Source organism: Harmonia axyridis, chromosome 1 (assembly GCF_914767665.1).
Source record: "Harmonia axyridis chromosome 1, icHarAxyr1.1, whole genome shotgun sequence".
Classification (NCBI taxonomy): domain Eukaryota; kingdom Metazoa; phylum Arthropoda; class Insecta; order Coleoptera; family Coccinellidae; genus Harmonia; species Harmonia axyridis.
Genome location: NC_059501.1, coordinates 48,954,813 through 48,971,442, shown reverse-complemented (window position 1 = coordinate 48,971,442; position 16,630 = coordinate 48,954,813). Strand labels below are relative to the sequence as shown.

At 32.5% G+C, this 16,630-nt stretch overlaps 2 protein-coding genes across 8 annotated transcripts in view; both read left to right on the top strand.

Annotated features, from left to right (window-relative positions):
• The window catches only part of LOC123673246 (focal adhesion kinase 1-like), a 335,822-nt gene that overhangs the window by 247,021 nt on the left and 72,171 nt on the right, over positions 1 to 16,630 (top strand). The window lies entirely within an intron of this gene.
• On the top strand, positions 7,803 to 11,596 carry LOC123673312. The gene is made up of 2 exons (XM_045607802.1): positions 7,803 to 9,185; positions 11,199 to 11,596. The coding sequence occupies exons 1-2, from the start codon at positions 7,818 to 7,820 to the stop codon at positions 11,373 to 11,375; spliced, it is 1,545 nt and encodes a 514-aa protein (XP_045463758.1). The 5' UTR covers positions 7,803 to 7,817; the 3' UTR covers positions 11,376 to 11,596.

Below are 16,630 nucleotides of genomic sequence, written 5' to 3'. Positions count from 1 at the left end.
ATGGGCACAATTTTTTTTATACGGCAAAAATTAGCACAAAATGGGCACAAAATACCCAAAACAATTTGATACCAAAATTCTGGGAGTGGATCACCAACTTGACGCACCTTCATTAAGGCCGCTTACAGACAAAATAAATCAACATATAGGCGCATTGAAAAATTTGAAATTACCCACAGATCAATGGGACATTATTCTTGTTCATTTAATTACATCAAAATTAGATAACAGCTTGAACCTAGAATGGGAAAACGATGAACTTCTTTCATATCAGGAATTGATTAGTTTTCTAGAGAAAAAGTGCTCAACATTAGAAATACTTTCCGACTCTAACAATAAAAAACCTGCTTATCAAAATCAGAAATTCTCGACTGCACAAGGTTATAGATCACAAGCTAATAGTCAGGTGTCGAACAAAAATTTCAAGAACATTCATTTGCAATCACTGATCACAACGGTCAGAAATGCCCCCTATGTAAAGAACAACATTTTATTTACAATTGCGAAAAATTCATAAAATTGGCAACTAGTGAAAAATACAATTGTTGGGGATTTACAAAGAAAATTTTAGCGATTATCAGTGAACACCGCGTTGAAAATGCGATATTTTCCGAAATTTGTGTACGTAAATTATTAGAACAATAATTATTATTAGGTAGCAGAATAGAAACAATCAATCTTTCGTATGACACGTAAAGAATGATACTGAGACTGATATGGAAATCACAATGTGTGCGTTAGGCCGCACCTACATTGGGTCCGCATTTCTCCCGAATTCTTCCGAATTCTCGATTCCCGACACTATCCGATTTGACGGCCGGAAGCTTCGTTTCAATTGTAGGCACTAACATTAAGATAAAGGTGTTTGTTTTTCTTCCGACGTCGTCCGACCATCGGACAACGTCGGATCGGATCGGATCGGGAGAAATGCGGACCTAATGTAGGTGCGGCCTTAAGCGGCAGAGATCACAGCTGTTTTAAAATTGCGATAAATACTGCATTTAAATTCATTCGAAATTTAATAACTGAAAAATTGAAAAGTTTTGAGAAAATTGAATTGGAAAAAAAAGAACGGTCACTTGGCGTGAACATAACCGCCCACCTAAAATTTACCTAATTTTACAGACAAACGACATACAAGAAGAAATAATGGAAACGATGAAATTAAATACCTTATTACCTTAAAGGTTGAGTGGCACCAATTTTGTCAGCGCTCTCGTATATTGACCAGTTGCGGTCTGAACAGATGCTACACGAATTATACCATCAGGTCCTAGATATAATTTCAATATACGTCCGATAGGCCAAGTGGCAGGACTTGATTCAACGCCCTTTATAAGGACTAAATCTCCTTCAGATGGACAAACATTTTCTGAATGCCACTTATTGCGTTGGAGCATGGTATGTAAATAGTCACTTGACCACTTTTTCCAAAACTGTTGGAATAATTTTTATGTTGTTCCCAACGATTGAGAGGAGTTTTGAACTCGTCATAGGATAACTCGGGACTAGATAAGAGGGGGGCACCTATCAGGAAATGTCCTGGAGTAAGAAAATCGACAGACTCAGAGGGGTCTTTAGACAATGGACATATCGGTCTACTGTTTAGTACAGCTTAAATAAGAGCAAAAATTGTTACCAATTCCTCAAATGTTCAGGCAGTTGTGCCCAACATTTTGAAAAGAAGTCTTTTTGCCGACTTCACACCGACCTCCCAGAGGCCACCGAAATGAGGAGCATATGGGGGGATGAATTTCCATTTAATGGATTTAGATACTAATTTTTCGGAAATATCTGAATTATTTTGACCTAAAAAGTGACTAACTTCAGAAATATAACGCGCAGAACCTACAAAATTTTTACCGTTATCTGACCAAATCTCTTGAGGTAAACCTCTTCTAGCAATAAATCTATCCAAGGTTGATAGAAATGCCTCTACATTGAGAGATGACACGAGTTCTAAATGAACCGCTTTAGTTGAAAAGCATACAAATAAGGCAAGTTATGCTTTCAACATAGTTGGTTTACGTGAATTATTTGACCGATAGGAAAATGGTCCGGCGAAATCTACACCTACCCTACTGAATGGTCGTGCAATATTCACTCTTTGTGACGGTAGAGGAGCCATTAAAGGTTGATAAGTAGCACCACGAAATCTAGTGCAAGTGATGCATTTTCTGATGCATTCTCGCACCAAACTTCTGAGAGACAAAACCCAATAACTTTGCCGAATCAAACTCATAGTCGTGTTCGGACCTGAATGTAGAGAAATCAAATGAAAATGGTTGCAAATTAATCGAGATAGTACACACTTTTTTGGAAGGAGAATAGGGTGCTTTGCATTCTCAGATAAACAAGAATACTGTAGCCTACCGCCCACCCTGATCAATCCCGCAGAGTCGATATAAGGACTCAAGTTTCGAAAAGATTTTTCAATTGATTTTTTTTGTGATAAACTCTGACTCAATTGATCAAAGTGGTGATTTTGAGTAATCAAAATAATGGAATGTAGAGCTTCTTTAAACTCAGCTTGTGAAAGTGGACCAGACAAACGTGTTTTCGAGTTGAGATAATTATAAGTGAATCTCCTAACGTAAGCAAATACTCTTTTCAGCCTATTCAAACTTGAAAAGGTATCCAAAATATTTATAAATTGGTTAGTTGTAGGTTTGGTTGCAATTGCAACATGAAGACTTGGTTTCAACTCAGGTAATAAGCAAGTTTCAATGTCATAATTGACAAAGGGTTTTGGCCAATTAATAACAGGCATCGACAGAAATTCAGGACCATGAAACCAAAATCTTTGAATTTCCGGGTTCATGAACTGTTGAGGGGTGAGACCTCGTGAAGGCAAATCGGCGGGGTTGGAATCAGTTTGGATATGATGCCATGAAGCACCCGGAACATAACCGTTTATTGCGACTACTCGATTTGCAACAAACGTTTTGAGCCTATGAGGCGGGGTTTTTATCCATGAAAGGACAATTTGAGAGTCGGAAAATAAACGAACCTCAGAAATTGGCACTTGAACTACATTTTCCAAAATAACCTTGACCAGTTTGGTCAACAAGACTGCAGCAGATAGTTCCAGTCGAGGAATAGACAAAGTTTTCAATGGAGCCACTTTGGTTTTTGCAATCCAAAGATGGGCGTATATGTGATTCTTGAATTTTACGGATATGTATATAGTGGCTGCGTGAGCTTACTCGGAAGCATCACAAAATCCCGCTAATATAACGCTACTTTCAGGAGCAGAAATAATAGACCGTGGAATTTTAATATCTGACAAGGGGTCATCCCAATCATGTTTTTCCGACCATAATTTTTTTATTAAAAGCTTCATTGAAATTACAATAGGTGATAAAAAACCCACTGGATCGAATATACGTGCAATGTAGGATAAAATCGAACGTTTACTTGGTTTTTCATTGAATTCATTTAAATTAAAAATGAAAGAATCTATTGCTGGAATCCAACTCAAACCCAAAATTTTTATTCCCATGCTATCATCGTTAAAATCTAACTTAGCCTCAATATGATCAGGGGGCAGGTCATTCAAAATATCGGGACAGTTGCTCGAAAACTTTTTCAAAGAAAATCCGACTTTCTTCAACATTTCCTGAAGCTCATCACGCAGTTCGATAGCTTCCTGAACATTAAAGGCACCGGTTAAAATGTCATCGACATATATATCATCATCTAAAACTTTAGATGCTCTAGGAAAATCTTTTCCTATATAATATATACAGGGTGAGTCTTTGACTTGTACATATATTTCAACCGAAGATTCCTGAGGTCAAAAGAAACACTTTTTTCCTTTATAGTTTTTTCCGATTCGGCCCGGTTACAAAGATACAGGCTGTTGAAAATCGATAAAAAAATGTGATTTTCAGCTATATCTCGTAAATGGTTCTATTGAAGGAAATGATTTTTGGAATATAGCTTTTCCTTGATGTGATACACCTTCTCCGAACACAAGATTCCCTACACATCTTTCAGTTTCTTCATTATGAACATTACATTACATAAAAATACCAGAAATTCGAAGAACCCAACTCTTTAAAGTAATTTGAACGTTCATTGAACAATATTTAGCTAATTTGAAAATTAAAAGTATTCTTCATATTTTCTCCTACAAAGCGCCGTTTTCGAGTAACTTGATCTTAAAAAAAAAAATTATCTGTGAAATTCGAAAAATTGGGTACTTTGGCTAAATGCAACTCTGTTCTGTTGTGGAAAAAAATCCACAGAAATGAATATTTACTATGATGTCATGTCTCAGATTTTAGAATTGAAGTACTAGCCAACTCAATTTTAAAATGAAGTTATTTGAATAAGCTCACCTCAACTCTTCTATTTGATTACAAATTACTGAGCTTTGACAGATTTCACATAATAGTCCCATTATAATGACACCAGTCAATATCCCACTAAAGACTGCTGCTATCGAACAATACTGTATTCTTCGAGGGTCATTCAAACTCACATCGAAACATACCACTAAGTACATACTAGACAAATTTTCATGTGATTGAGATTAAATACTTTTATTCTTTTGCTATTCCATAAATTCATCCTAGAGCATATTATTGACATACTTCCAAAAGTGCCATAATTGTTTTAATATGAAAACAAATAGGTGAGTTGAAAGAAACAGGATATTCAACTGTGGATATTTATTTTGAATACTTCTCATTTATTTTCAATGGCAAAATCAAGATGAATGAAGTAGTAGAGTTGGCTATAGTGTAGGTACATATTATAGAACAAATTTGATTACAAGTGGAGTCTAACATTTTCCATTGATTACAGAGCCATAAAACTTCATTTCCATATTTTCACACCAAAAATATTGGAGCAGATCATTATTTTTATTTCTATGAGATAGTTGGAACAAATCAAATGCTTCATTTCATAAAGGAATCACTTTCTATCAGAATGCACACTTATTTATTTTGTATCCACACAATTATTTTGGAAATTGTTTTTAAATTTCTCGAAAATATGTATGGAACAATATTCTGTTGGGATTCTTCAACTCTTCGATGCTTTTCATTTCATGCTAATATAATATCAAATATCATAATAACAACAACAGTGTGTAAATGAATATTTTAGGTTAGAACATAGATTATTCGAACTGCTGTGTTTAATTTTGCAACACTCGCAATTTGAGGTTCAAACTTAAAACCACAGACTACTAGTCTGTGTTAGAACTTTCACAGATATTTATTTTAGAATGTGAGGTTAAATTGTACGAAATGAAATAAACAAGGATATATTATAAATGCGATATAATAAATGAATGGATATGAATTATGAATATCAGAACTAAGCTAATTTGGGTGGTAGCGAGCTCAATTCGTTATGATTATCGAAAATGAAATAGAAAATCAAGAGAAAAATATTTAATCTTTATCGTCAATGAAATTGGGATAACTCATTTATGGTATTATAAATACTACTTTGTTCAACAAATGGAATGTTAAAAGTGAGTTTATGATGGTTTTTTCCAATCTAGTAGCTTATTTCCAAGGTTCAAATTGTATATCTTATACTTGCGAAAACTTCAGTGTTCCGGTTACCAGGGGTGAATTAGCTCATTATGAAAATTTAAAATGGCTATATCTTTTTAACAGGGCCGAATCGGAAAAATGGTAAATGAAAAAAGTGTTTCTTTTGACCTCAAGAATCTTCGGTTAAAATATATGTACAAGTCAAAGACTCACCCTGTATATATATATATATATATATATATATATATATATATATATATATATATATATATATATATATATATATCAATGTGTTAAGGGTTTATCGACTCAATGTTTGGAGGAATAAATAAAAAGATGAACTCTTTATTATGTGCCAAGCATACACAAGGATTTAACATCTTATTCCCAAATTAATAAATGGTATCAAGAAACCAAAATATTTCTGAAAACCAATGATGATATCATTGTTTTAAACAGTGATAAAGGTGCGGTGACTGTCCTAATGGAAGAAAAAGAGTATCACGAAAAAATACAACAAATACTAGACTCCCAAGATTTCAAAAAACTACCAAGGGACCCAACCCAAACTACACAGAACAAATGTAACAAGTACATAGGAAGGTTGCAACAACAAGAATATATAACAGAAGAACAGGCTAAACAATATCAAGGTACAAGGTATCCACTTTAAAAATCGAAATCGCGATTCATGATACAGGGGGTGAAAAAATCGCTTTCAAAGTTAGGGATGACAAAATCGTGAAAAATCAATTTTTTCAAATTAGAACCCCATTTTTTTATGGCAGATATTGAATCTACTTTAAAAAATAATGTGAGTGTATGCATCACACCCTTGCCCTAAAATGGATATTTTCTGAGTTATTCACATAAAACTGTTTTTCGCCTTGAATTTTCAGCTATTTCTTTTCCCTTCACGCCAAAAAGATGAAATTTTCAGGAACTGTTAATTAAACCATGCTGTAGATTTTTCACCCCTTCTTGAAACCGACTTCAAGTTACTATTAGGAGAACCATGGCAAACTCTCGCAGTTATAACTAGAGAAGATGCTCAAAGTTTTGACCGTTAATTTCTAGACATTTATACGTCTCAGGAATGCTTCGTGCGTTGCTCTTCTTATTTCATCGGGAGGAAGAGATCTGCAAAAGTGTTTGAAAACCAAATTGAGTTTCAAAACTATGAATCTAAAAATCTAAACAAACCTGAACGCATTTCTGACTCGTTCTATGCAGTCCTCTTTATCTCAATGAACAGTCGAATCGTTATATCTACAACTTTATTACATTCTCCATGAAGTAGAATGAGATTTAAATAATCTTCATTGGTAAAATTAGGCATAGTGATCGATTTTATAACTTAATACGAATTATCACCAAATTAATAGTAAACACAAAATGCTACTGAATAAAGAGGAATTTGGCAGATGTAATTAATGATATCTATCATTAAAAAAAAAGAATGTAAAACATGGTAAGTTTTTGCATATGGTTCATAAGGAATTATTTATTTATCATTGGAGAGAAAACCGATGGCCGATTAGTTGAAACAAAGAGGTTTCCGATACAAATTCGAATCAAAATTCGCCATCTATTTAGGAACAACCTGTAACTTTCTTCTCTTGAATATTAGGGTAGTAAAATCTAAAACATGGTTTAAGTAACAGTTCCTGAAAATTTCATCTTTTTGGCGTGAAGGGAAAAGAAATAGCTGAAAATTCAAGACGAAAAACAGTTTTTCGTGAATAACTCAGAAAATATCCACTTTAGGGCAAGGGTGTGATGCATACACTCACATTATTTTTTAACGTAGATTCAATATCTGCCATAAAAAAATGGGGTTCTAATTTGAAAAAATTGATTTTTCACGATTTTGTCATCCCTAACTTTGAAAGCGATTTTTTCACCCCCTGTATCACGAATCGCGATTTCGATTTTCAAAGTGGATACATCAATCTTACATCTTGAAAAATCCCAAAAATGAAAATTTTCCATCCAAAAACCTTGAAGTTATTCTTGTTTCAGCGGAGCTCTATTTTCGATTTTTTTTTTCGAATTTTCCCGCTCAGAGAATTTTCCAACCAAAACTGAAAAATGTTACATCAAAATAACTTGAAATTTTTTAAGGAATCTATTTCTGCAATAAAAAAATGGTGTTCTAATTTGAAAAACGGAAGTTGACGTCATTTCCGGAAAAACCGGAGGTGCTCATGCCTTGAAAATATTTTAGATTTCATCAGCATCGTGAAATACTTATAAGTGCTGAATTTCATGAAAATACGTTCAGTAGTTTCCCGTATAAATATGGGTGAGATTCCTCGTGAAAGACCCTGTATAACAGAAGAACAGGCTGAACAAATGAAGACATTCAACTCTGTAGCCCCAAGAATATATGGGAATCCAAAGATTCACAAGGAGGGAAACCCTATTAGACCCATAGTATCCAGCATAAATAGCCCAATGAATTCACTGTCAAAATTTGTGGCTGATATCCTCAAAAGTGCCTATAATACAGACAATCCATATTATGTAAAGGATTCATTTCAATTTGCACAGGATATTAACGATTTTGAAATACCAGATGACTACAGACTAATTTCCCTGGATGTCGTTAATTTATTTGGTAATTTGGACAAGGGTGAAATACTTGAGATTATAAGACTCAAATGGAACATCATTAAAGATCATACGACTGTAGATATGGAATTATTTATTGAAATAATCGAATTCTTGCTGAACAAAAACTATTGCACATTTAAACAAAATTTCTATCTTCAAGTTTTTGGGTGTGCAATGGGTTCAAAACTTACACCCATCCTAGCACAATATGTGATGGATCATGTAGTGGATTCCTGCTTGGTTAAATTATCATTCAGAGTACTTTTCATAAAGAAGTTTGTGGACGACATCATATTGGCAGCACCTGAAGATCATATTCAAACTACACTCGAATGCTTCAATTCACATTCTGCAAATCTCCAATTCACCATCGAAATAGAAAATAATGAACAAGCAGTACCATTCTTGGATACAAAAGCACTTAGACATAACAACCGTATAAAACTAAAATGGCATAGAAAAGATACCCACTCAAACAAGATCATTCACTTCCAATCAGATCACAACATAAATATAAAAATAAACACCGTAAAACAGATGAAAAATAGAATCAACAAAATATGCCATGATACATTCAAACAAGAGGGAATAAAAAGATTACAGGAAATTTTCAAGCAAAATTCATATCCAAATGGTCTGCTGAACAAATTGCTTTATGCTAATGATGAGACACAAACATCACGTCAGATAGAAAACCAAAATACAACCACGAGTAGAGTACATATTGCATCATATCCAAATGTAAACAACCTAACAAAAAAACTTAAAAATATATTCAAGGATGAAAACGTAAAAATTGCAGTGTACAATCAAAAAACCGTTAGAAATTTATACAGCAGGATAAAGGATCCTATACCAACTCCACTGAAAAGTAATATCGTCTACGAAATAGAGTGCTCGGGTTGCGACCGCAGTTACATTGGACAAACCTCACAGTGTGTCAAAAATAGAATTGCGATACATAAATCGGACATAACAAAATATAAAGAACGGTGTGCCCTAGCTATTCACGCGCATAATTTAGACCATCGTGTAGATTTTGGTAGTGTAAAGGTATTGAAATCTGAACCAAATTATCATAAAAGACTGATACATGAAATGATCCACATCAATAAAACAGAAAAGGTGATAAATAAAAAAACGGACACCAACAATTTGAGTTCAATATATAGTTATTTGTTGGAAATATCAAAATACAAGAACTTTTACGATGGCCCTGTAGATGAATAATGAACCAGGAAGATTTGGGAACACTAAGTAAAGATCTAAATCCACAGAGAGCTGTAATATAACCTGTAATTATTTCGTAAACAAAGCATCAATAACAAATATATCAATCATTTATTTCTATAAACTGCGATGCGGCTAATTTACATTGATGGTTGTTATTTGTATTGTTTTGTCTAGTCTGAAGTTTTATTTAATGACGAATGTTTGAGCATGATGCTAGTGACTTTAAATATCTCACATTCGGTAAGTTCAATGTGTAAAAAAATATTTTAAATTGTTCATTGTGAAAATTATTGTACTTTCTTTTAGAAGCCCTGAAGAAGCATTAAAGAAATGCGAAAGCTTGGCACAGAATAAAGAGTTCATCTTTTTATTTATTCCTCCAAACATTGAGTCGATAAACCCTTATCTCATTGATCTAAATATACCTGAGACTCTTAACTTCACTTATTATATATATATATATATATATATATATATATATATATATATATGTATATATATATATATATATATATATATATATATATATATATATATATATATATATATATATATATATATATATATACATATATATATATATATATATACCATATATACATATATATATATATATATATATATATATATATATATATATATATATACCAGCTCCTGAGGACACCTTGTCTGCAGAGTAGACCGGTGCTCCCAGCGAACCGACCCGTCTATCGGTGGATTAAAAAAAAAAAAAAAAAAAAAATATATAATAAGTGAAGTTAAGAGTCTCAGGTATATTTAGATCAATGAGATAAGGGTTTATCGACTCAATGTTTGGAGGAATAAATAAAAAGATGAACTCTTTATTCTGTGCCAAGCTTTCGCATTTCTTTAATGCTTCTTCAGGGCTTCTAAAAGAAAGTACAATAATTTTCACAATGAACAATTTAAAATATTTTTTACACATTGAACTTACCGAATGTGAGATTTTTAAAGTCACTAGCATCAAGCTCAAACATTCGTCATTAAATAAAACTTACAGACTAGACAAAACAATACAAATACAATTATCAATGTAAATTAGCCGCATCGCAGTTTATAGAAATAAATGATTGATAAACTTGTTATTGTTGCTTTGTTTACGAAATAATTACAGGTTATGTTACAGCTCTATGTGGATTTAGATCTTTACTTTGTGTTCCCAATTCTTCCTGGTTCATTATTCATCTACAGGGCCATCGTAAAAGTTCTTGTATTTTGATATTTCCAACAAATAACTATATATTGAACTCAAATTGTTGGTGTCCGTTTTTTTATTTATCACCTTTTCTGTTTTATTGATGTGGATCATTTCATGTATCAGTCTTTTATGATAATTTGGTTCAGATTTCAATACCTTTACACTACCAAAATCTACACGATGGTCTAAATTATGCGTGTGAATAGCTAGGGCACACCGTTCTTTATATTTTGTTATGTCTGATTTATGTATCGCAATTCTATTTTTGACACATTGTGAGGTTTGTCCAATGTAACTGCGGTCGCAACCCGAACACTCTATTTCGTAGACGATATTACTTTTCAGTGGAGTTGGTATGGGATCCTTTATCCTGCTGTATAAATTTTTAACGGTTTTTTGATTGTACACTGCAATTTTGACGTTTTCATCCTTGAATATATTTTTAAGTTTTTTTGTTAGGTTGTTTACATTTGGATATGATGCAATATGTACTCTACTTGTGGTTGTATTTTGGTTTTCTATCTGACGTGATGTTTGTGTCTCATCATTAGCATAAAGCAATTTGTTCAGCAGACCATTTGGATATGAATTTTGTTTGAAAATTTCCTGTAAAGGTATTGAAATCTGAACCAAATTATCATAAAAGACTGATACATGAAATGATCCACATCAATAAAACAGAAAAGGTGATAAATAAAAAAACGGACACCAACAATTTGAGTTCAATATATAGTTATTTGTTGGAAATATCAAAATACAAGAACTTTTACGATGGCCCTGTAGATGAATAATGAACCAGGAAGAATTGGGAACACAAAGTAAAGATCTAAATCCACAGAGAGCTGTAACATAACCTGTAATTATTTCGTAAACAAAGCAACAATAACAAGTTTATCAATCATTTATTTCTATAAACTGCGATGCGGCTAATTTACATTGATAATTGTATTTGTATTGTTTTGTCTAGTCTGTAAGTTTTATTTAATGACGAATGTTTGAGCATGATGCTAGTGACTTTAAAAATCTCACATTCGGTAAGTTCAATGTGTAAAAAATATTTTAAATTGTTCATTGTGAAAATTATTGTACATTCTTTTAGAAGCCCTGAAGAAGCATTAAAAAAATGCGAAAGCTTGGCACAGAATAAAGAGTTCATCTTTTTATTTATTCCTCCAAACATTGAGTCGATAAACCCTTATCTCATTGATTTAAATATACCTGAGACTCTTAACTTCACTTATAATATATATATATATATATATATATATATATATATATATATATATATATATATATATATATATATACAGGGTGAGTCTTTGACTTGTACATATATTTCAACCGAAGATTCCTGAGGTCAAAAGAAACACTTTTTTCCTTTATAGTTTTTTCCGATTCGGCCTGGTTACAAAGAAACAGGCTGTTGAAAATCGATAAAAAAATGTGATTTTCAGCTATATCTCGTAAATGGTTCTACTGAAGGAAATGATTTTGGAATATAGCTTTTCCTTGATGTGATACATCTTCTCCGAACACAAGATTCCCTACACATCTTTCAATTTCTTCATTATGAACATTACATCACATAAAAATACCAGAAATTCGAAGAACCCAACTCTTAAAGGTAATTTGAACGTTCATTGAACAATATTTGGCTAATTTGGAAAATAAAAGTATTCTTCATATTTTCTCCTACGAAGCGCCGTTTTCGAGTAACTTGATCTCAAAAAAAAAAAATTATCTGTGAAATTCGAAAAATTGGGCACTTTGGCTAAATGCAACTCTGTTCTGTTGTGGAAAAAAAAACCACAGAAATGAATATTTACTATGATGTCATGTCTCAGATTTTAGAATTGAAGTACTAGCCAACTTAGTTTGAAAATGAAGTTATTTGAATAAGCTCACCTCAACTCATCTATTTGATTACCAATTACTGAGCTTTGACACAGCTCTTATAATAAGAAGATACTTCATTAAAATCAACATTCTATTTTGAAAAGTCCAGATTTCCCATAAAGCCCATGTTTAAAAAAGTTTTCACAAAATAGTCCCATAATAATGACAACAGTCAATATCCCACTAAAGACTGCTGCTATCGAACAATACTGTATTCTTCAAGGGTCATTCAAACTCACATCGAAATATACCACTAAGTACATACTGGACAAATTTTCATGTGATTGAGATTAAATACTTTTATTCTTTTGCTATTCCATAAATTCATCCTAGAGCATATGATTGACATACTTCCAAGAGTGCCATAATTGTTTTAATATGAAAACAAATAGTTGAGTTGAAAGAAACAGGATATTCAACTGTGGATATTATTGAATACTTCTCATTTATTTTCAATGGCAAAATCAAGAAGAATCAAGTAGTAGAGTTGGCTATAATGTAGGTACATATTATAGAACAAATTTGATTACAAGTGGAGTCTAACATTTTCCATTGATTACAGAGCCATAAAACTTCATTTCCATATTTTCACACTGATGGCTCCAAATGCACACTTATTTATTTTGTATCCACACAATTATTTTGGAAATTGTTTTTAAATTTCTCGAAAATATGTATTCTTACATTCTTATCTATTATATATATATATATATATATATATATATATATATATATATATATATATATATATATAAATATATATATATATATATACACGCTGAGACTGGGCTTGGATAGAGAGCTTGTAGGCAAAAAAAAATGCCCGGCACTAGGAGTTACCTGCCCTATATGGTGATTTGAAAAAAAAAAAAAAAAATATATATATATATATACAGGGTGAGTCTTTGACTTGTACATATATTTTAACCGAAGGTTCCTGAGGTCAAAAGAAATACTTTTTTCATTTACCATTTTTTCCGATTCGGCCCTGTTAAAAAGATATAGCCATTTTAAATTTTCAAAATGAGCTAATTCACCCCTGAAAACCGGAACACTGAAGTTTTCTCAAGCATAAGATATACCTTTTGAACCTTGGAAATAAGCTACTAAATTAGAAAAACCATCATAAACTCACGTTTAACATTCCATTTGTTGAACAAAGTAGTGTTTATAATAAAATAAATGAGTTATTCCGAATTCGTTGACGCTAAAGATTAAATATTCTTCTCTTGATTTCTATTTCATTTTCGATAATTATAACGAATTGAGCTCGCTACCACCAATATTAGCTCTGATACTCATAATTCATATCCATTCATTCAATATATTTCATTTATATGATATCGTTTTGTTTACAAGAATTGCCATTAAACCTTAAAATCTCAAATAAATAATATTGATCTGTGAAAGTTCTAAAAGAGACTATAGTAATCTGTGGTTTTAAGTTTGACTTTCAAATTTCGAGTGATGCCAAATATAAACACAGCAGTTCGGTTCGAATAATCTATGTTCTAACCTAAAATTTTCATTTACAGTTTACACTGTTATTGTTATAAGATATTTGTTATGAAATGAAGCATTTGATTTGTTCCAACTATCTCATAAAAATATTGAAATGCATCAATATTTTTGAAGCCATCAGTATGAAAATATGGAAATATGTAAAATATTCTGGCTCTGTAATCAATGGAAAATGTTAGACTCCACTTGTAATCAAATTTGTTCTTAATGTGTACCTACATTATAGCCAACTTTACGACTTAATTCATCTTGATTTTGGCATTGAAAATAAATGAGAAGTATTCAATTCAAATATCCACAATAGAATATCCAGTTTCTTTCAACTCACCTAATTTGTTTTCACATTAAAACAGTTATGGCCCTTTTGGAAGTATGTCAATCATATGCTCTTAGGATGAATTTATGGAATAGCAAAAGAATAAAAGTATTCAATCTCAATCACATGAAAATTTGTCTAGTATGTACCTAGTCCTAGTGGTATGTTTCGATGTGAGTTTGAATGAGCCGAAGAAGAATACAGTATTGTTCGATAGCAGCAGTCTTTAGTGGGATATTGATTGTTGTCATTATAATGGGACTATTTTGTGAAAACTTTTTTTAACATGGGCTTCATGAATAATCTGGACTTTTCAAAAAAAATGTTGATTTTAGTGAAGTATCTTCTTATTATCAGAGCTGTGCCAAAGCTCAGTTTGTTATCAAATCGAGGAGTTGAGGTGAGCTTATTCAAATAACTTCATTTTCAAACTAAGTTGGCTAGTACTTCAATTCTAAAATCTGAGACATGACATCATAGTAAATATTCATTTCTGTGGGTTTTTTTTCCACAACAGAACAGAGTTGCATTCAGCCAAAGTACCCAATTTTTTGAATTTCACAGATAATTTTTTTTTTTTAAGATCAAGTTATTCGAAAACGGCGCTTTGTACGAGAAAACATGAAGAATACTTTTATTTTTCAAATTAGCCAAATATTCTTCAATGAACGTTCAAATTACTCTTAAGAGTTGGTTTCTTCGAATTTCTGGTATTTTTATGGGATGTAATGTTCATAATAAAGAAACAGAAGAATGTGTATGGAATGTTGTGTTCGGATAAGATGTATCACATAAAAAAAAGCTATATTTCAAAAATCATTTCCTTCGATAGAACCATTTACGAGATATAGCTGAAAATCACATTTTTTTATCGATTTTCAACAGCCTGTATCTTTTTAACCGGGCCGAATCAGAAAAAATGGTAAAGAAAAAAAGTGTTTCTTTTGACCTCAGAAATCTTGGGTTAAAATATATGTACAAGTCAAAGACTCACCCTGTATATATATATATTTTTTTTTTTTTTTTTGAATTTCACACTTCCGTGGAGTTCCTTGAAGCGTCTCGGGCGTTAACCAAGAGATCTTCTATTGTCTTGGTGGCATTAATGCGGAAAAATAACCTGCCTTATGATGTTCACCGTACCCAATATTACTGCCTTCTGCATCCATGTGATAGCATTGGTTGGCAGGTTCAGGTCTTTTAGGTGCTTGATCGTTTTTTTGTGTACAAGGCCATTAGTACTTATTATCATCGGCATTATATCCACTCGTTTCAGCCTCCACATATCTCTTATTTGTCGAGACAGTGCCTCATATTTCTGTATTTTTTCTGCATAAGATCTTGTCAGGTTGGAGTCCCAAGGCACTGCGAAGTCCACAATCACTGCGTGTTTCTCCGCTTTTTTCCATATTACGACATCAGGTCTATTGTGCTCCACGCCTATGTCGGTGATCACTGTCAGATCCCAGTATATTTTATATTTCTCATTCTCCATAACTGGCTGAGGAGCGTAAAGGTGATATGTCATGAAGTGCGGGAGCAGTTGGTACTGCAGACACAGCAGCTGGTGCACCACTTTTCCCATGCTGTTATGACGGGCCAAATATTTTGTTCCAGCGATTGCCGAGCAGGCTGACGATATACAGGGTGTTTCCTAAACATGCGGCAAAAATTCAGGGGGTTGTTCCTTGGACTATTCTAAGAATATTTTGTCCTTTGATGATTTTTGAAAAACCTATTTGTTTCGAAGATATAGGGGAAACAAAATTTCAGATAATAACATTTTATTATGAAAAATTACATGAAAATTCAACTCAACCTACAAAAACTGTTGAAAATGACCACCTCTAGCCAGCATACAAGCATCCAATCTTCTCCTCATTGACTGCCGAACACTTTCAAAAAAAAAAAAAAAAAAAGGAGGTTTTTCAAAAATCATCCAAGGACAAAACATGCTTAAAATAGTCCAAGGAACAACCCCCTTATTTATATATACATATATATATGTTGAAATTTGCGGTCTGAAGGACATACTTGAATTTGTCTGTACATTTTCTCTATATCTGCACAAATTACTATAGGATACATTCTGAATGAGAGTAAAATTATTTGAATATCTTTCTGTAATTTGGGTCTCCCAACAACATATCATTCAACGATTTACCCAAAGTATCTAAATCTGAGGCGTTAAATACAACTCGCAGCTTCGTGGTTGAGCTAGAGGCTTTACGAACAACATGATGCGGTATCACATAACTATTGGAAGTTTTGGCACGTGACATATGATTCAATTTCAAATATTCTGACATAAAG